Source organism: Parasteatoda tepidariorum, chromosome 2 (genome assembly GCF_043381705.1).
Source record: "Parasteatoda tepidariorum isolate YZ-2023 chromosome 2, CAS_Ptep_4.0, whole genome shotgun sequence".
Classification (NCBI taxonomy): domain Eukaryota; kingdom Metazoa; phylum Arthropoda; class Arachnida; order Araneae; family Theridiidae; genus Parasteatoda; species Parasteatoda tepidariorum.
Window position 1 is genome coordinate 35,715,616 of NC_092205.1, and position 21,138 is coordinate 35,736,753.

Consider the following 21,138-nt stretch of genomic DNA (forward strand, 5'->3'; position numbering starts at 1 on the left):
AACCCGCAGCTTCTAAATAAATAAAAATATAGATTTCTCTTATTTGTTACAAACATTTATATAGATTGCACAATGAATTAGTAGTTACTAGGATTACAAATACTAGGTTACTAATAGTAAAACCTAGTATTTCTTTTATGAAATAATTTAAAAGACAAAGGTCAAGTTATCTGGAATGTCAGTTTATCCGAGGGTACTTCGTTTTTTAAATGAAACAAATATGACGTTAGACAGTTCCACAATCAAGTCAATGATTTACAGAGGTTTCTGCACAGAAATATGAAACGGGTTTTCCATTTAGGTGGATGTTCATAATTGCGTTTAACGCTTCTTGTTTAAGAGACCAGTACGTAAGGTGTTTTTTTGTAAGCTCATTGCTGAAAAGCCTCTTTCAACCACTGCAGTACTCCAAGGCAGAGAAAGCATCAATTCCAAAGAGCGCAGTATGTTGCTGTATTTCGAGATTAGAGGGTCATTTTAGAAGTGAGGCGCTAGACTCTTGTAAGATAACAAAAATTGAAAATGTCTCACGAATATTAACGGGAAAATGGCCGTCCGCGCGGACGTCGGATTCGAGAAATTTGTTGTCCGCAGAGAATTTTTGACCTCCGAGGACGGGCGGACGGGTGGTTTTTCGAGCCCTGCAATTATGTTTTGTTTAAGTTTGCATTTAATTTTATATCATGAAAATTAGTTTGCTTTAAAAAATAAGAAAAGGTTTGCTTGAGATGCTTAGTTTTTTCTAAAATAATTTTATTTTTTTAATTTAAATTCCAACTTGAAAAATAAATCATCGCTAGCCTTGACTTTAGTGCAGTCTGACTGCAACATGAGATTTTCGATCCCTTTTAGAGATAGTCAAAAAGAGCTCTCAAATATTTTGAACACATTTCAATCTACTAATTGTTTTGATATTTTTTCGTGTTTCCTTCTTTGAGTATTTCCGCATTTGGTACGGATGTTTCCCCGGTCACTGGGGGAGATTTTTATTGTCTCTCCCAAAGGTTTTCTTCAAAACAAAGTCTGTGTAAAAAATTTCGTGCCTCCCAATAGTGGTCGTAAATAGAAGAGGTCGCTACAAAGAGATGGCCTTTTCTGAAGGTTTATTTTTTCGCATCCAAAACTTACAAAAATGCTTGAATTAAGTTCCGAAGATTGAAATAAAAGCCAGATAGAATTCGAAATCTATTTAATTTGAACTTCCTCATTAATGCACATTTCTTCATTTTTTAGAAAATATGAACTATTTTAGTCAATGATTCTTTATACTTTAATTATGATTTCCCCCCAATTTAAATAACCACATTAAATATCAGAAGTGCAAGATTATATTGTATGAGCTTGTTCCACAAATAGCCATTATTTCGTAAATATTCATTTTGTTTTGCAACTCATCTCTTTTAAAGAAAAGGTTTCCTTTCTTTTTACATGTCTTTTCCAATAAGTATTTTTTGAGTTTCTTAAGCTTCATTAGAAATTAACAATTTTTAAATAATCTACATGGATGTTAATTTCACTTAAGAGAGATTAAAGAAGCTTTCATATGTTTGTAGGTCGGATACCAACCCGTTTCATCATTGGATCCTGTTTATAACTCCACTCCATTTGAGAAATTGGAAATTGAAGTGAGCGAGGACACTCATCAGGCATATTTAGAAGATCTCCATCCTAGTACTCAATATTCAGTCTCAGTATTTGCTAAAACGGCTGCTGGATACGGGCCTCCCGCTTCCTTTCTTTGCTGGACAGTGATATTAGGTAAAAAAAAACTGAAGTAACTTATTCAAAAAATTTTACCAGTTCATCCATAAAAGTTTTATTATTCATTGTTTTTCAAATAAGTAAAAAAAATGATAAATTACACTAAGAAATGATCACACATTTAAAATTTCAATTAAACTTTTATTCCTCTGTTTGTGATTTCGTCCCGCAGTGGACTGATCGTAAAGACACGGTTCCCAGTAGAACACCGAAGTCAAGCATCACTGTCTGTGGTCATTCGATCCGCTCGCGTATGGACTGAGGATGTTCGGAATCGGTCCTCGTTAAATTGTTCTACCGTAAAGTGCTCGACTTCGAGTGCAGGTTGTTGGACTACCAAAACGGAAGCGCCATCCTCTCTGCAGAGGATCAAAATTGTGATGGCATGTCGTAGATCATTCTGAGGGATGTTTCCCAGACTGTCGCATATAGCCTATTGTGCAGCTTTAGTGCGACGTAAATAAAATACCTACATACCTGCTTGTGATTTCATTATTTATTTGTTTATTAAGCAATAAACTAAGAAAATTCAGTTCATTAATCCAGAAATTTTTAGACACATATTTTAAGTATAACTGGCTCATAAAGCACTGAAAAGATCTGTTTTGCTATTATAAGAACAAGACTTTAAACGTGTTGTGAATTAAAGTTTATGATTTAAAAACAAAAGTATGTACAATATAAGAATATGTCTTTACCAGGGGACCATGTATCACCATCTCTTAAGTTGCTCCCTATAGAGGCAACCAATGAAACCATACCAATAATATTTTCAACCACTGGAAGCTCTTCTGTATAGTAAGTGACACATTTATTTTGTAATCTATTATGCATTTTATTCATGCAGCAAATGAAAACAATTTTATTATTTCATTCTTTCTAATGCTAATGTTAAAAATATGTCGTTGAAAAACACTCAGATTCAAATCTTGTGTCTTCAAATCGAGTGTGTCTCAAAAGTACAAGTGAATTTAATTCCTCTTAAAGAGTGCACTATAATTTAATGGTACTTTACTATTAAAAAAGTGCTTTTTATTAATGTGGAAGTATTCCATAAATTTTAATGAAACACACAAAAAACTAGATTTTTGTAAACTCTAAATCATATATGTACATGGCTACTACGCTTTTTGTAAAATTTTTTGTTGAGTGGTGAACAATTAAAAACTAAAGCTTTCTGAATTTCGGCTCGTTTTGCCCTCATTTCAGAAGCCTCATCATGAGAGAAATGGAACAAAGGGGCTTTTTATTAGAACTTTCGAATCATTCACATGTAGTGTTTAGGAAAATAATTTAAAATTAAATTTACTAAACAAAACGTCATATACTCAAACGTAAGATTTGCTACCAATCGAGGAATTTTCCAAGAAAGCGCAGATGGTTGGTATGTAAAGAACAACCAAAGTTGCAAAATACTTTATACTGGTAAAGCAAACAAACATACATTACTTAGTACTTTTCTATTACCCAAGCATATTTTTGGTTCAAACATTCAAAGGTAGTTTCTGGAAATATATTTCCTAACATATTTCCTAACATTAAATTGTTAGACAGTGTTCTGACTCAGATTTCATGTAATCAAATCACGTTTGTCTTGAAAAGCAACTAATCTTTCTTCTGTGCTAAAACTTGCATTAAGTGAATTAATAATTGAAACCTTTTTTTAATATAACATTAAATATTTCGAATAATTTAAAAAATATTGCGCAAAATTATATGATATATTTTATGAACCATTACCGCCTACCATTGATATAGTAAAAACTGCCTTATTTTTCAAAAAAAAAATAATTCATAGATATGTCTTTGTACAGCAAATACCAAGTGATTGTTGAAGACTCAAGAAACGACGATCCAATCGATGAAAATCAACTAACTGGTTATGAAACTGCCGTGGTTAAAAAAGGACTACCATATTACATAGCTGCTGAGCTGGATCCCAACAATGTCTCTCAATCGGGGGAACAGACATTTGTTGTCGGGGATAAGAAGAACTGGGGAGGCTACAACAATGTCCACCTGAATCCAGGACATGAATACAAAATTAGAATTCGAACTCTTGTTGCGAAGGACAAAGTGAGTATTTAAAAAAAAACTTATTTTAGTTAAAGTAACAATATTTAACTTCAATTATTTGTTTTAAAAAATTGACTTCGGAATTTAATTTAGAAATACATCTTTAGCAGAATAATTTCTAAAGAATATAGAATTAAAAGCTAGTTATTATAATTAATATTTTTTCATCTTCTTTCTAGGAACTAAAATCAGTAATTTCAGAACCAAGAAATGAGACTGCTGGTAAGTATACAGGTTAATTTTAAATTATAGTTATGCTTTCTTGCTCAACTAGAAATATAATTTTTTTTGAACTGTGAAACTTATATCATATAAATCTGTATTTTTACAACAGAAACGACGTCTGTCCTAGTCGAGCATAAGAGAACTAAAATCGGTGGTCTTGATCTTTTTATGGTTGTCTTGATCATTATTGCTGGACTGGTGTTTCTAACTGCCGTCACTTTTATAACTGTTGTAGCTGCGTGCTTCAGAAGGTAATTTGTTCTTAGTACATTATAAAAACACATATTTTTATCATTTTAAGAACATTTTTACGTTTTAAGTTATATTATGCTTTCAAAATTATCTACCAAAAGCATGGTAAATCCTATATGAAATATTCGTAATGAAATATTGTTGTTTTATTTTAAATGCGCTCAAATCATTACATGATGATTATGGATATCTGTTATTGCTGCCGGTGTGATTCGAGAAACACATTACAGTGTTTCTCGAATCAGACAGACAGGCGAATCAGACATTACAGAAACACATTACAGTGTTTCTATAATACTGCGCGCTGTATACAGTACACTATAGTATAGAGCGTCTAGAGAGAGGGAATAAGAAGTGTGATCGCTAAAAAAAACTTAAAAGCCATTCTAGTAATGCTAATGATTCTAATAATTACATTATAAAATTATCCGATTCTTGAAGAGATTAACAGAACCATCTTCTTGCTACTCAATGTGTTAAAATTAAACTAATCTAAATTTGAATACTAGAAAGCCGAAATGACGTTAATTTGAGGACACTTTCAAATTCTGGATTTCATGAAAACTTCTGAATCTTGATAAATTCGGTGAGTTCTCTTTATTATCAAGTGTATTGGTTACGGATAAAGCAAGAATAAAAGATCAACCTGGTTTCAACAAACGTAGTTTGTTAAAAAGATGTATTAATAGTAAATAATTCTATATAATCATTACTTTGTGGTTGTTTTCTTACATGTTTGTATTCGCATATACCGTAGTTTTAAAAGTACAAATTTAGATTTTGGATAGAATAAAATGCAATAATTGGGATTAATGAATGTTTTAAGTTAACGAAACTTGCGCATAAAGCTCACTTATTAAGTAAATGATGCAATTGTTATTCCAGAATAAGATAAAATTACTTGCTTATGAATTGTATAAGGTCATATTTTAATTAAGTTCCATTAACATCCGAATGCACCACTGTAAAAAAAATCATATTTTAAGATTTTCTTCGTTAAAATTCTTTCTCTTGAAGTTACGAGTTGAAACAGAAGGTGGAAAATTTCTCCCTCGAATCATTTACCAGTCACGTGGTTGCATTATTGGTATAAAAATCATCCTGCCGCGCTCGCTCTCTCTACACCATTGTGAGTGTCACCATCAATCATCTGTACTTTTATCTCTCTTTATTATGATCCACAAATATTTTGCTCAGTCATATTCCAGTAATGTTGTCCAGTATAATATAAAATGGCTTCTACCATGATACAGTTCCTAAACATGATAACTGGGCATGCGCGCATTTTAAGCGATAAAGCTAAGGTTTAGGAATAATAATTAAAAACATTACTTGCATCATTGTTATTACAGGAAACGAAAGAAATCTACGACGTCATTTTCAACGAAAGATTCAGGCCTTTCGGGATCAATGACATGGTCTGTAATGTACAAATCACCGGATTCAAGTCCAACTTTTGATGGACATTTTGTTGCGGATGGTTTCCGGACATTTCCCCTCAAGGAAAAAAGTAAAGCCCGTTCCTGTTTTATGTATAAAATTGAAATACTTATAATGAAGAATAATGCATTATAATAAGTTAAGCATTTTGCAGAACTAATACACAGTAGTTATTAGACACCATGAATTAAAGAAGTAGGATTTAACAATTAAACTAAAATCATTGATTTTCAGATTTTTGCAAATTTTTTAAGAGACTTAATATTTTTAAATGGTAATTAATTGTATTGTGATTTTTAAAGAATGTCACTTAAGTTATTTAAATCTTTAACCAATTTTCTTAGCGAAATAAATGTTTTTAATTTCATTTTTAAAGGACTGATCGACTTGAACACATTGGAAAGCTTCTATTTGGAATTTAATACATTTGAAATATTTCTCAATACAAGTTTTTTAAAATAAGTTTAAGTTGAACTTAAAACTTTAATGAGTTTAGTAACTTATCGGTTATTCTTATATCTCTAATTTAAGTACTTAAGATTCTTAACAGTAAATAAATAACTATTCTAAGACGTTCTTAGATTTTAACCATAAATACTCAATTATAATTAGACATAATGAAACTTCTAACCGTAAATATTTAATTTTAATGAATATTAATAAAACTTTAACTGTAAATACCTAGCTATAATAAGTCAAAATAAATCTTTTAACGAAACTTAATTATAATTAGGCGTAATAAGACAGTTAACCATAAATATTGAACTATTATAAAACTCAATAAAATTTAACTGTAATAACTTAGAGAAGATATATTAAATATTTTAGCTGTAATAAGTCGTAAAAAACTATTTAAACTATAAATAACTATAATTAGACGTAATAAGTTTTTTCTTGTAAATACGTAACTGTAATGAGACCTATAGAGACTTTTGTGAGTGTTAATGCCCAAATAACTGCAATTTTTCAGATGCGTCTTTAAAACGTTGTAAGAGTGACAGTAAAATTGCGCGTGGAATGCGCATTGAGACACTTGAAGACTATCTCACAGCTGCAAGAAATACCAACCACTTGGCAGAAGAATTTCAAGTAAATTTTTGTGTAATAAAGTTACATCTAAATCGAAAGCACTTGTATAGCTCAAAAATAAAATTTGATTTGTTCTCTTTATAAGAAATTGGTCGAAGGGCAGACATCGCCATGGACAACTGCAAGAAAAAGTGGAAATCTCAAGAAAAACAGATACGGAAATATTTTGCCATGTAAGTTAACTAGAGTTCACATTCAGTATGTTTATAACGAGAGGAAATCATTAAAGTGTCAGAAAATAAGACCCGTTTAAGTATTCGATTATAACACAAATATTCTAAACGTATTATCATTCCATCCAATAGTCCAAAGTGGACTTTGGACTAGTAGTAATTTAAAATAATATTGACTTATCGGGAGTTATTGAAATTTCTGAGAGTAGAAGACTGGTTTTCTGTTATTGATATGATATTTGGTTGCAATTTTCTAATATATTTCAGTTTATAAATCAAATGTTATTCTGAGCTTGTCATATCTAATTTCAAAAGCTTGCAATTGTTTTCGCCACCGGACCTTACAATAAATTGTTTCATGTTATAATTAGTGATCCACATAATATGTAATGAATTTTCAGACATTTAAATAATATTTTTATGCATACAGTTTCATTTTTATTAAAAAAATTATTTTTTATTAACATTTTTTTTCTTTTCTCATGCTGTGCTTTTCACTATTTTCATCAGTTTTGCTTGATTCCGAAATATTAGATCAACTACTTTGAATTTCGTCCTCCAATTTATAATCAATGACTTTCAAATGAAAATGACAGAAAATAGCTCATTTTCTAATACTTACCTGATATCAGGCGTACATGTAACTTATTTACTCCCAAAAGCAAAATTGCACTGTCTACCAATAAGTACTTGGATCCTGCTTATCGGTGGAGGTTAAATTATTGGTCTTGTGTCTGTCCTGGTACGGACTGCGACTGGTGTTCGATATTTATAGAAAGCTCATTCACAACATATATAATATGATTTTGAATGGCAAAGTGTATTGTGGTAGGTTTTCGGGTTTGACCATTGAGATCTATTACGGCTATGCTAAATTCCGCATTACTAGGTCCACCATGGATAGGTACAATGACAACAGGATTCTCTGAAGGGATTGACTGGAGAATAAAGTTTCGAAAATCCATGGAATGAGTTAGTACGCCAATTTAACTAGTGCATTCTAAAATCGATGAAGGAACTTACATATCGTCTTCAAGTCGATTAGAAGAAATCGTCCTACAAGGTCTCGCTATAAGCTGTCTCTCTCGTGGCCGAATTTTCTCGTAGTCAATATCTCGTGGTCAATATCTCGCGGTCAAAATCTCGTGGTACATAAACTTTGTTTTTCTTTTCTCTGGTTGGTTTTCAAATAATTATTGATTGAGGAGGATGGAGGAGAAGTAAAAGATTATTAAGATAACTAATTTTTTATGCCTAATAGAACAGTTAAAATTAACTTTTAGAAGAAAAAAAACGTTATCTACAACATTGTTATACTACATTTTTCTTTTCTTTCAGATGATCGATACAGGGTTGTGCTGCAGTCGGAAACAAATAAAAATGACGATGACTATATAAATGCTAGTTATATTGATGTAAGTATATTTTTTTGTGAAACTTGATATTGCAAAACGTGAAACAAACGCATCAGTAACTACCAATTATTTTTAATTTTCGTCTCTATTGCTTAAAAAAAAATAAGGGAAAATTTAATTATTAGATTTACCGGTTAATTCTGTCCTAAAACCAGACATCATTTAAGTTTTAATAGATTGAGCTTTCTTATCTAGATTTTGAGAAGTATGTCTGTACGTTATGTTTATTACGTCAAGTCAATAAATGAGATTGTTAGTGTAACGAAAATGATTATTGCACTTTTTACTCGTCAGATGACAATGCATGTCGTGTAAGTAATGATAAAAGAACAGCTGTCGATCTATTAATTATTTTTTTATAAAATTTTTCATTATGGAGGAACTGATTGCAAAAGGCTTTGTCAAATGTTTAGAAGAAAAAATTAAATCAAATGTCTTGGTAAACTTTTTTGTCGAAATATCTTTTTGTACTGATAGTGCTAGATTGCACACATTCAAAGCAATAAAATTTGAATAGGAAGTACTGAACAATCAAGCTTTCAGATCAGACATAGCTCCATGTGATTTACACATCTTCAAGAATTTTGAAAAAAAAAGACCTGCCGGGGCATTGATATCAAATGAATATTTTGCAAGTTATATCGATATTTTTTATCAGATAAATATATCTGAAATGAGTTTAGGAAGTTAAAAACTCTCATATATTGAAAATAATATTTTTGACAGCACTGTAGATCGTAGAAAATTCACTAAAGCAAAACACCATTTCGGACCAGAAATATATTATTTATTATAGATATACAAGCATGCATGATTATTATTACTATTTTTTTTTATAAAATTTAAAACTAAAATAATTTTTTTTTGCATATTTAATGCATTTAGATATTTACTAAGTTAGAAACTGTACGATCGAAATATATAATTAAAGCAAATAATATTTTTAGGGTTTAATATTCTTAGGGTCAGCGGTCTGATGGACCTTGTCTGACTTCGTCAAGCATTGAAGGATAAGCCACAACAACACAACTTCGTAGATAGCAAGAAACTTTAAGATAGTCACAACAGATAACAACAAATGAATTATTATAAACACGCATTATTTTCTTTTAATTTAAACCAGGCAGAATTTTCTGGTAGATCTTATATATTTCTAAACTTTATAATTGAAATGATACTTCGCTTACTTATCTATTACAAATAACTGAACAAATGACTAATAATACATTGTAACAAGCTCAAAATGTGTTTTAAAGATTTTTTTTAATATTTTCAGGGATTCAGAAGACCGAAAGAATATATTGTGACACAGGGTAATATTTAATCCATATCAAGTATTTCGAAAACTATAAAAGCATTCTTTAATATTTTTTTATTCACTTAAATTGCAACAAGTTATTTTTTTGAAAAATAATGATTTATTGCGTGTATTTTACCAAAATAAATTATTTGATGATTGATTTATTTTTAAAGGTCCTTTAGAAAACACCGTACTAGATTTCTGGCGAATGATTTGGCAAGAAAGTGTTCCAGTCATTATTATGATTACAGATTTGGTAGAAAATGGAAAGGTATTGTCTTGTGTGATTGAAAAAATCATGCGATTTATTATATTTTGCTCACATTGTGGAATTTCAGTATAATGTTCGGAAATTCTCTTAGCAAATCACGCATGGGATCAGACATTATTATTGTATTAAAATATTTAGAAAGGTTTCGTTTTAATTAAAACACCTATTAAGGGTTGTTTGCAAATTTTATTTTCATGCTGTTATACATTTAAGATGTTAACAGTTACAGTTAGAAATTGTAAACGTTCATCACATATGCTACCCGTATAGAACCAATATGTATGCATGCTATCGGCACTAAATTGCTTACTTATCTATTACAAATGTAAAAATATATTTGTGTATATATATTTATTTTCATGAAATTTCTTTTGTTAAATTAGCTATTTAAAATATTTTAATAATAAACACAATAAATTTGAAAAATTCCAGGTAAAATGTGCTAAGTATTGGACAGAGGATTCGATGGACAAAGGTGATTTTCAAATTCTTTTAATTCACCATGAAGAAACATCTGATTTAATGATACGAACGATGCTCATCAGAAAAATTGATGTAAGCTATTTGTATTTTAAAATTTTCGAATACTTTTTATTTTTCAATTTGAATTTTTCTTTGAAATAAAATATCGGGCTCTGTTGTAATTGCAAAATTATTGGAAGCGAAATTGAAAAAGAAAATGTATCACGTAATTCGTTTCAGGGGTAGGCGGATCATGGGTAAGAATCCTCTTAACGTCTGGCTAACCATGGAAGGTTTTCTTAGTTTTCTTCTGATGTAATGCAAATGTTTTTAAGTTCCACCAAGAGACCTCCACGAAGACTAGTTTGTCCCAATGCTTGATTAAGGAGTTCCTTTGTCTTCTGAGTGGAGTTCAAAATTACAAGGCAATGGAGTTGAACATTGACAGTCGTGAACTCAGAATCGGGTTGGCTTTTAAATGCTGGTTATGCAATATAATAAAACAAAAAACATTGCGGGGCAAAAAGAAAAGTATTAAAAATGTGAGCCAGTAGAATTGTGGTGCATATCAACAATGGTGGTTTGCTTTTTCTTTACGTTTCAAAATGAATTATGGTTAATCAAAACCGTATTGTTTAAGAGATACAAACTTTTGAAATGTTATTGTTCTATATTATTGTCAAAAATAAGTGGGGCAGTTTTTATCCCACTGCACTGAAAGGGTAAAAGGGTGTCCCGAAATTCCTTCAAGACTTTAAGTTTGAGTGATTTGTAAAATGAAAAAAAATGCAAAAANAAAAAAAAAAAAAAAAAAAAAAAAAAAAAAAAAAAAAAAAAAAAAAAAAAAAGCAACTGATAGTACAAGGTTCTAAAAAACTCAATAGTTGCACGAAAGAAGGGCGCATTTTCATTGTTCAGCAATATATTGAGCATTATTGTTTCGTTTCCAGGTCACCAGATTACCCGTTTTGATGATCACAATATGTTTCTCAGATCATGCGATTTTATGCTGTTGGACTGTTATTGGGGTGGTGTTGTAGTATTAATTTTGTACAAAGAAAACCAAACTGAACTTTACTTTGAGGGGTGATATTAAGTGACGTATCAACGAAATTCAACCACATTTATGCGAAACAGTAATTAAAAATCACATTAAAAAGAGTATATCAGGTACCTTACAGTAAAGCCTCGTAACCTGATATACTCTATAGCTCTATTCTTTGGTACTCTATACTCTATTCAAAACTCGTTGGTACTCTGTGCTACTACTACCTGGCACACTCTATACTTAGTGAATACATAAAAAGCAACAAAAACTGATTATTATATTGAATAAAAGTTTTAAAAAAAGTTATAATTATATCCTGCAAAACGGTCAAGATAGTTTTTTTAAAAATTTGTTTAGATTTTCTTTGTTTATTTCAAAATATAATTTCATCTATTCTGTTTCAGGAAATACGAACTCACAGAGTTATCCAGTATCAGTATACGGGCTGGCCTGATAGAAATGTTCCAGTGAATATCAATAGTTTCATAAAGTTCATGAAAAAAGTCCGTGATGATCACCCTGTTATGAGTGGACCTATGGTTGTACATTGCAGGTCTATAGTACTTTCTTATCTATCCATCCATTTTCAGCAGGTTTTGGATGTTTTCAGTACAGTTTCGATAGTTTTCGATAGCGTTTTTCATTTTTCTCTTTTAAATATTAATTTCTGATCCCAGATCTGTTTACTTTTCTCACTTAACATGAGAAGATTTTAAAAATGCATATTATAAATGGTCATTACGGTACACCTTATTATTGGGCTATATAAAATTATGTATGTTTCAGTGCTGGTGCTGGAAGATCAGGTTCATACGTTGCAATAGATGCTTTGAGTCAACAAGCCGCTGAAGATCGAAGAGTAGACGTCTTCCGATTCGTTAACAATGCGAGGCACCAACGAGTACACCTTGTTCAAACCCTGGTACTGTACTAAGTTGAATTCTGAAATTAACTTAAATATAGTGATCAATCTCTCCTTTTAACTACCATTTCAATTTTAAACCAAAGTCGATAACTTTTTTTCTTAGAAATAATTTGCAATATTCACAATTGTGTTATTAGGGTAATACTGAAAACAATGAGTGACTCGAAAATCTCTGATTATTAGAAAATCAATCTAAGAAAAACGAATAGAAATGTACTGTTTCGTGCATTCTACTGGAAAAGTCAGACATTTACTTTCACGTAATTTCAAAGTTAGTCAGCAGATGGCGCTACTGACTGAAAAATGTATAAAACAATGTTTTCTATTGCATGGCAGATCATTCCAATTTTAATCTTTGTACAACACACAAAAAAAAGCAGACTCTGCAATTTTTGTTCGTAGTCTGCAGCATATTGTTATTGCGAATAGCGTTTTATTATACCATTGTTTTATTACACCATTGTTTTATTATACCATTTTAAATTATTTTGAAGTTTAATTTAGTTGGAGACCCAACTATCTGGTTTCCTACGAGGAACACAGGAAATCGAATATCGCTTTCCGTATTTGAATAAGTTTTGGATATGTTGTATATTTTGAGTGAAGATTATTCTGCTAATTTTGCTTTCTTAAGGATAACAAACATTTAAAATTTGAATTATCAGTGTTTTCTAATTCAGAATCTTGAAAATAGATTTTAATTGACGTAGTTAACTAAAATGTCACACATTTTTACAGGAACAGTATGCTTTCATATACGAAGCGTTGATCGAAGCCATTCAATATGAAGATACATCAATTCCTCTACAAAATATCAGTTTGTATTTAAAGGAGTTGAATTATATGTGCACATTGGATCGACGAGCTTTAATTTTAAAGCAGTATAATGTAAGTATATTTACAATAAATCTGTTACAAATGTAACAANTTTATTGGCATTTATAGTAAGTAATACATTTATTAATATTGGTACCAAGATACTGTGCAAGGAGGTACTTAGCAAATAGGTTTCTTACGGACCACCGAAATGAATAATTAGCGAAAAAAATTGTTGAATGACTTTAAAGAACTGATCCCGAGCAGCAACATTATATACCAAATGATGCTGAATATAAATAATTAATTCCAAGAGAAGCGGTTAGTTATTACCTGATTAAAACCTTCATTCGCTTCGAAAATTCGTGAAAAGGAAAGGAAAAAAAACATGTTTCAAGCGCATCAAAAATAGGCGCTCATTTTCAAGACTGCACAGACATGAATGAGAAGAAACAAAAGTGATCTAAAATATGAAACGTAAAGTTGCTGACGAAAAATGCAAAAATGAAGAAAGTTTCTTTTTTATGTATTTTTGAAGCAGATGAAGTTTTTAATCAGGTGGATAGTAATATTTATTTTGATTGGAAGAACTTCTATAACATATTTTACTTAATACAATTGCACAAAGCCAGAGAAAAAGCATGAAATAACCAAGGGAAAAAATTGGACTTGTTTTCATTTAATTTATTGCATCTGTATTCATTGTGTGCATGATTTCCTATCGTTGATCAATACTGATTTGTTAATTATTTACTTTTTTTTCCCCCGGTATGAAGAACGGGCTTGTTTTAAATAAAACTTTTTAAAATTTAGTCAATCATAAATGTTGTCTTTTAAGATTCAGTTATAATTCATAGCACCTTTGAATTGTGAATTGTGCCCTATTTGAAAGAATCGGAGGTCTGATATTACGAGAGTTTAGTATAGTAAACACAGTTTTAAATATTTTATAAATTGAATTTACCATCTCTCGATGACGATAATTAAGAGAACATAACACTTTCTTAGTAAATATACGAATATAAAGTATTTAATTCTTATGAAAATAGATTACGATTTGCATTACTCACTTAGACCAAACTTACACGTGGGTCTTTTTGGCAACGAACGTGCTGATCAGTTGGCAAAAGAAGGTACTTCTCTCCTAGCCTCTCCAAACACGACCCTCACTTACTCTGAATTATTTTCTATCCGCAAATCTAAAGTTAATAAAGCTTGGCTTGTTCCACCGGATCGCAATTGTTATCCCCGCAAGCGTCCTGGAGGAGCCCTTGACTTTCAGGGTACACGTGCCGACCAAACCCCTACCTGTAGATTTGTCAGTGGGCATACTAAGAGCCTCACTTTCAGTGGACGAATTAAACTTTTTCTAACTTGTAAAAAGTGCAACTCCATCAAAACTAGTCCTCACCATCTACTTGATTGCCTGGATTTCACCATGGAAGAGGTTCTTGAGAGACCTCTCCTTTTCCTCGATTCCTCACGGCCTCATGGATCTGGTATAGCTCCGCTATCCCAGCTGGGATAGTAACAACAACAGATCAAACTTAAGCGTTAAAAACTACATTAGATTTATAAATGAATTTTAAATTATTATGAAATATTGACTTAGATTTTAATGACTTTAATTAATTTTTTTATTGATTTATTTGATCACAATGTTTGTAAACCTTAAACAGAAGCTGAACCGGACGCAGAAGAAAGTGGATGTCAGCCGATGCTCAATCGCGTTGTCAGAAAGTAACGTCTTTAAAAACAGAGACCCTCTAACCGTGCCAAGTAAGTTCATTTGAACGCTTGAATAAAGTTGAAAATTTTGGGGCAATATGATAAGCCACACTTTTTACCAAAAGTGACATTTTTTCACCGAACTCTTTCCAGATAGGTACTTTATGAGTTTCTGGAATTTTCACTAGATAGCGAAACAGAAATGCATCATTTAAACTACAATAGAAATTGTAGTGTTTTTCACCAAAAATGGTTCCTTAAAAACTGCGTTCTTGCATAGTTCGAAAATATGGCTTATCATAACTTTGCCCCCGAAGCTTTGCACTTTATTTAAGTTGTATGCCTATTTTTTTTTAAATTATTAGTTGCATAATGCATAGCTTTTATTTCTTGCTAGTCTTTCACAATGTCTGGTAATTAAATTGAAATTCATACTCTGATTTACAATGGGAAAAAAGCGAGAAGTAAAAACTCCTTTGCAAGATTTGATTAACAATACAAATTGTAATTTTAATTTCCGAATAATTGAAATATTATTAAAGAAAAGGAGAATTAAAAATGTCTCTTTTTTTCTCTACACCAAAGAACCAAATCCTGCTGTCACATACGATTTAAGATATTTCAATCACTTTAATCGATTCAGATATGTCACAATCGATTTCAGATATGTCAATGACTCTTTTCTGTTATAAAATTCCATTAAAGTTCAGCAACAATTTTCTAATTAGCAGACATTTCTACGATTTAAAAAATTTTGAGCCAAAAAATTTTTTATTGTAATAATATTCCATCAAAGTTCAGCAGCCATTTTCTTTTGACTTTTTCCTTTAAAAATTTTTAAAAATCAGAATTATACGAGACTTTATAAGTTCTTAGTAAATCTAAAAATTATGTTCATAGAATCGAAAAATTTTTGTCTTTAGAAAGCGCTATTCCACATTAAATAGTTGATGAAATTCCACCAGTATCGTCATGGTCGATTGAAAAAATAAACTTAAGTTTAATTAGAAAAAAGGGAGGAAATGATTTTCGCTAAGTAAATAAACACTTCCATTTAAAAATTCAGCAAAAATGTAGACCTAAGTCTAGTTAGATGAAGTTTATGCATGGTACATCCTGTATGCTCTTGTTCTTGTGACTGTTTATAATTGGGTAAATGATTTTAAACTAATTGGATAAATGATTATGATTTAAAGCCACACGCATAGTGTAAGGTACAGTGTTTTTAATTTTGAACGGAAAAATTTGATAAAATGTGTTCCACGAGTACTGAATAATAAATGCAAAGCAGGTTTGGCGTTTTTCTTTCCGCAATCTCATCAAGTTTCTACGTCATGACAGTGGATGAGACACGGGCACACTAATGCACTCCAGAAATAAAGGTACAATCGAAATAGTGGTAATACACAATCTAAGAAATGGTAGGGGAAGAAGTCGGAAATGTGGCAAAATCTGTGCCATGTTTAAGTGGAGAATATAACGCAATGATGCGTTTGTTTCTAAGTCTGGTTTGGAGTTTTTTAATCACAATCTCAACTTATTTTCTGCTTCGACATGACAGTGGAAGGGACATGCATACACTATTTCGCTACGAAAACAATGAAGCAGTTGAAATAGTGGATTTTTAAAGGGGATCCAGCTCCGAAGAGTCATTTGACGGTGACTAAGACGATGAAAACAGTAATTTTTTTAAAAAGCAATTTTTTGTAAAAAAAAAACCTTTTCACCAATCTAATAGAAATATTTCTGCATATGAAGATGTAAATAAATAAGTTTCGTTACATAAATGTAAATAAATAAATTACATTTATAAACTGAGCTCCTACTACGCCAAATTTCTGTACAATAAAGAAAAGAGTAAAATTCACTTAGAAATTTTATTGTAATAAATTCAAATCATAAAACAATTTTTTATTTTATTTTAGGTGATTCTTCTCGGGTGGTTCTTGAAGTAGACGATGAAGAAGATGAAGAATATGGAGACTACATAAATGCTGTTTTCGTCGATGTAAGTTATATTTTGAATATATTCAGAAATAATCGAAATAATCGCCTTTGCGATTCAATTTAAACTACTCGTTAAGAATTTGTTTGTGCAAATCCAACACATTGCGATGTTGATTTCAGCATTTTACCCATGTTCGAGTCTGTGCTCTAGATTTTCTATGGGGTGCAAGTCAGGTGATTTTGCATGCCTATCAAGATGCTACAGGATGTGTCAGTGCTCATAAGACTAGTCACATATTGTTCAAGCCCAATAAAAGTTGCTACTTGTTTGCTGCTCTTAGTGGTAGCTGAGTGATACGAATTCTGCTCCCGGCTGGCACTGTACAGTGCTTACGAAAAACATCATCAGTCGTAGACGGGTTAAAGGTTAGAATCCATTTGCTATCCGACTAACCCTGGGAAGTTTTCGTGGATTTCCTCTCCATGTAAAAAATGCGTGTTACTTCCATCAAGAAGTCCTCCATGAAGAGTAGTTTGTCCGAATGCTTGACCCAGGAGTTCCGTTGCCTTCTGGATTCGGTTCAAAATTACAAGGCTACGTAGTTAAACATTGATAATCGTAAATTTAAAATTCGGTCGGCTGTTCAACTCTGGTTTATAAAATATAATAAAATGATGCTTTTTATAATTTCTCTGGGAATGAATAGTGCTTTGTTCGATTCGCATATGAGTGACATTTTTCTTACAAAATGGAGATTGTTGACAGATTTAATTTTAATATTTTTAATTTTAATATTATTAATTTATATATTAGGGTTACAGGAAACAGAAGGAGTTTTTAGTGACACAAATGCCTCTGGCTCACACTGTTGAGGATTTCTATCGTCTCATATATCAAAACAGGTCAACCCTCATACTCATGCTTAACGGATGTGACGAAAGCGACGAGATGGTAAGAATGTTATGAAATCGGTCTTTAAATTATAGGTTTCCTTTAAAATTTCATTTTGAAAGTAAGTCTTTGTAAAAATATTGTTTCATGATTGAGAATTTAAATTTACACAAAATTTATAGCTATTTATGAAGCTTCGATAAAATATTTATTTTCTCCTATTTATGTTAACGTTTAGATTAAAAGTTTGCAATAAAATTCAAGCGTTATCTTTTTAAATTGTATTCGTTTGGAAATTTGATGTTTTTATTAGCTCGTAGTTACTACACTAAGCAGTTAACTTGTATCTTAGAACTCCTAAACTTATCGGTACTGAGTTAACTTGGATCTTACAGATTGATAATTAATAGCTTTTAAGCTAATTTGGATCTCGTAATTTCAAAAATAATCGTTCTTTTACTAACTCGTAACTCCTTAACTGATTGGTCCTGAATTAACTTGGAACTCCTAAAGTAATCGATCTTAAGTTAGTGCTCGTATCTTCTGAACTGACTTACAAGTTCGTTGATTTATCAGTAGGAAAAATATTTTTATATGAGAATACCATATTTAATTATAAATCAATTTCGAAGTTTTTATTTTCCTCGTTATTCTCCAAACCGCAATTACAGCTTCTGTTCAAGAAGTCTGAAAAATTGAGTTAAGTGATATGCCCCACTTCATAAATTACTGCGTTTGTTTTCTTAAACATGGCTTTTGAGCTGTGTCCATTTTTTAAACACTCACTTTGAGCTGTGTTCAGTTTCTTAAGCACGCATTTCTTGAAAAAACACAACACTCTTGAAATGTATGCTTTTATTTTTCAGAAATAAATAATAAAACGCATGCATTTTCAGAGTCTAAAATTAATATTTAAATAAAGAAAAAACAGAAACGCTGTCAAAATAAAACGAATCACTAGTGAAGAAGAATTGTTTGGAAGCATTAAAAAAAGACTGATTTCTGAAGAAAACAGACGTTGAAAGGCATTAATTAGATATATTTCCAAGTTTTTTCAGTTTTTGAAAATATTACAAAAACATGTATTAAAGGAGGTGATTATGAACACCGTACATAAGCCTATTATGCAATTTCTTTTTTTGAAAAAAATTTAATTTTTTTAGAGTGTTGGTATATATTGGCCAGAACTCGGGGAATGCAAATGTGGTGACTTCTACATCGAACTCATGGCGTTTGAAGAGCAAGGTGATTTCGTCATACGCGTCATGAAGGTGACAAATTTGCGAAAGGTAAAAGAACAATTTTTGATTTCAAGGTTTCCTTCTTTATGTCATTTGGTTTTTACCTTTTTTGCTTTTTTATGTTGTTTTCTCTTTCTTATTTGTTTAATTTGAAAAATTTTAAATATCATTCATCTCGATGATTATGTTCAAATTCAATACGAAGTCAATGTAAAACTGAATAAATTACGAATTTCATTCATTATTTCTATGGTAATGTAGAAATTCTATGCTTTACCCACATAAAATCCATATCAATATCAAAATGATGAATAAATAGGTATTTATTCATCATTTTGATATTGATAATTGATTATTGTTATGCTGAAATTCTACATAAAATCAATGTAAAACTGAACCAATTACAATCTTTATTCATCAATTTGATGGCTATGCTGAAAAACAATCAATATAAAACTGAATAAATTTCAGTTTCCATTCATCATTTTGATGATTATATCGAAACACTGAGTTATATAGAATAGAATATATGATTTATTTCATTTATAATTTTATTAGTGGTGTTAAATTCCATACGCAATCAATGTAAAAACGAACATATTACTAAAATAATTTATTATTTCTATGTTTGCGCTGGAAATTTATGCACAGTCAGTGTAAATTATTTGTATTACCGTAGGTAAAAGACGAGCCTTTGAAAGTGATTCAACTTCAATACAATGGATGGACCTCTGAAGTGAAACCTAAATCTGTGTTGAATATGATTGAGACAGTCAATGTTTGGTATAAAAGAGCCCTCGAGGGACCCATTACTGTTCATTGCATGTGAGTAAACCAAATATTTTCACTTAGCTTCCCCATTTAGTTTTTTAAATAACTGCTACAAGAAATTTTTCTTACTTTTTATAAGTTTTTAAAAAAATCGCTTGAAATTTATGGAATAATTCGATATGTTTCTTTGTAAAACATGGGAATTTCTCAAACAAAACATTGGTTGGAATCTCTTCGAAATGAACAAACACGTGTGCTTATTCCATTTGATCTGAATAGGCTGAAGTTCCACATTAAGGCTGTTTTTCGAAAGCTCTTTAATCGCATTAAAATATGTTTTTTTTAATGAATAATATTCTATTTTCATACCTGCTGTGAGTTCGCAACAGGTACTCATGACTGTTAGGTCATGTTTATTCTATCTTTAAGAAGCGTCCTCTGTGTAGTTCTGAAAATGGTGCAAAATGTCAATATGGAGAAAAGCCACAGTTTTGAGAAAATGAAAAGCCTTTGTAGTCTAATATTTTAGTATTTAAAAATTTACTCCAAAATTGCATTATCTCGGCTCATGAAAAATTGCAAAAATGGTAATAATTTAGATAGTTTTCATCTAGGTGGGAAAATGCCGCTAAATTGGCGATTTTTAAAAAAGTTTGATAACTTTTAAAATATTTAAGTTATTTGTCCGTTTTAAAACCTAGATAATTCTTCACGGCAAGATTATGTATACATAGTTTAAAATCACCGCATTGCTTTAAGCTTAAGGCACTTAAACTATGGCTTTTTTATTTTTCTTAGCCTCGAAAAAGCCAAAAACCTATATTTATCTCCCCAGCTAAGTAAAAGAAAAATGATGATTGCATATTTCTAAAGACGCTCATATGCCTTCTTAACGTAATATTAATCGTATCATGTAAATTAAGCCCTTTCAAACTTATTTACTTCATACTGTGGTTAAACTTGAATGGAAAATCAATTCAGTTTAGTTTTATTAAGGTTAAGGCAAATTTACACGACATTAGGGTTTAACATTAAACCGTATTTTCGGACGGTGTAAAACTTATCCATTGAAAAATTTCGGTCTTGTTCTACATAGCTTTGATTATATTTGGTTTCGAAATATTGTACGATCTAAATTTTTCTAAATATGGAGGTCTCTTAAAAAGTATTACTTATGCTTTTCAGCGAGTTTGTTTAAAATGCAGGTTTTCTGTTTCTCATAGAACTGTATATAGAAATTATAACTGGTAGTCAAAAATAAATTTATTAGCTTTATCTTGCTTTCAAAAGTATTAACCGTTCTCTA

General features: G+C 30.8%; 1 protein-coding gene across 1 annotated transcript in view; it reads left to right on the forward strand.

Annotated features, from left to right (window-relative positions):
• The window catches only part of LOC107442968 (receptor-type tyrosine-protein phosphatase mu), a 73,010-nt gene that overhangs the window by 48,386 nt on the left and 3,486 nt on the right, over positions 1 to 21,138 (forward strand). The window contains exons 25-44 of the mRNA XM_043042206.2: positions 1,554 to 1,758; positions 2,463 to 2,559; positions 3,576 to 3,837; positions 4,017 to 4,059; positions 4,172 to 4,313; positions 5,667 to 5,824; positions 6,725 to 6,843; positions 6,929 to 7,016; positions 8,355 to 8,431; positions 9,708 to 9,744; positions 9,905 to 10,002; positions 10,435 to 10,557; positions 11,917 to 12,065; positions 12,299 to 12,434; positions 13,176 to 13,325; positions 14,933 to 15,032; positions 16,907 to 16,989; positions 17,743 to 17,880; positions 18,984 to 19,109; positions 19,741 to 19,886. Coding sequence (XP_042898140.1) covers positions 1,554 to 1,758; positions 2,463 to 2,559; positions 3,576 to 3,837; positions 4,017 to 4,059; positions 4,172 to 4,313; positions 5,667 to 5,824; positions 6,725 to 6,843; positions 6,929 to 7,016; positions 8,355 to 8,431; positions 9,708 to 9,744; positions 9,905 to 10,002; positions 10,435 to 10,557; positions 11,917 to 12,065; positions 12,299 to 12,434; positions 13,176 to 13,325; positions 14,933 to 15,032; positions 16,907 to 16,989; positions 17,743 to 17,880; positions 18,984 to 19,109; positions 19,741 to 19,886 — 2,477 coding nt within the window. The remainder of the gene's footprint in view (positions 1 to 1,553; positions 1,759 to 2,462; positions 2,560 to 3,575; positions 3,838 to 4,016; positions 4,060 to 4,171; positions 4,314 to 5,666; positions 5,825 to 6,724; positions 6,844 to 6,928; positions 7,017 to 8,354; positions 8,432 to 9,707; positions 9,745 to 9,904; positions 10,003 to 10,434; positions 10,558 to 11,916; positions 12,066 to 12,298; positions 12,435 to 13,175; positions 13,326 to 14,932; positions 15,033 to 16,906; positions 16,990 to 17,742; positions 17,881 to 18,983; positions 19,110 to 19,740; positions 19,887 to 21,138) is intronic.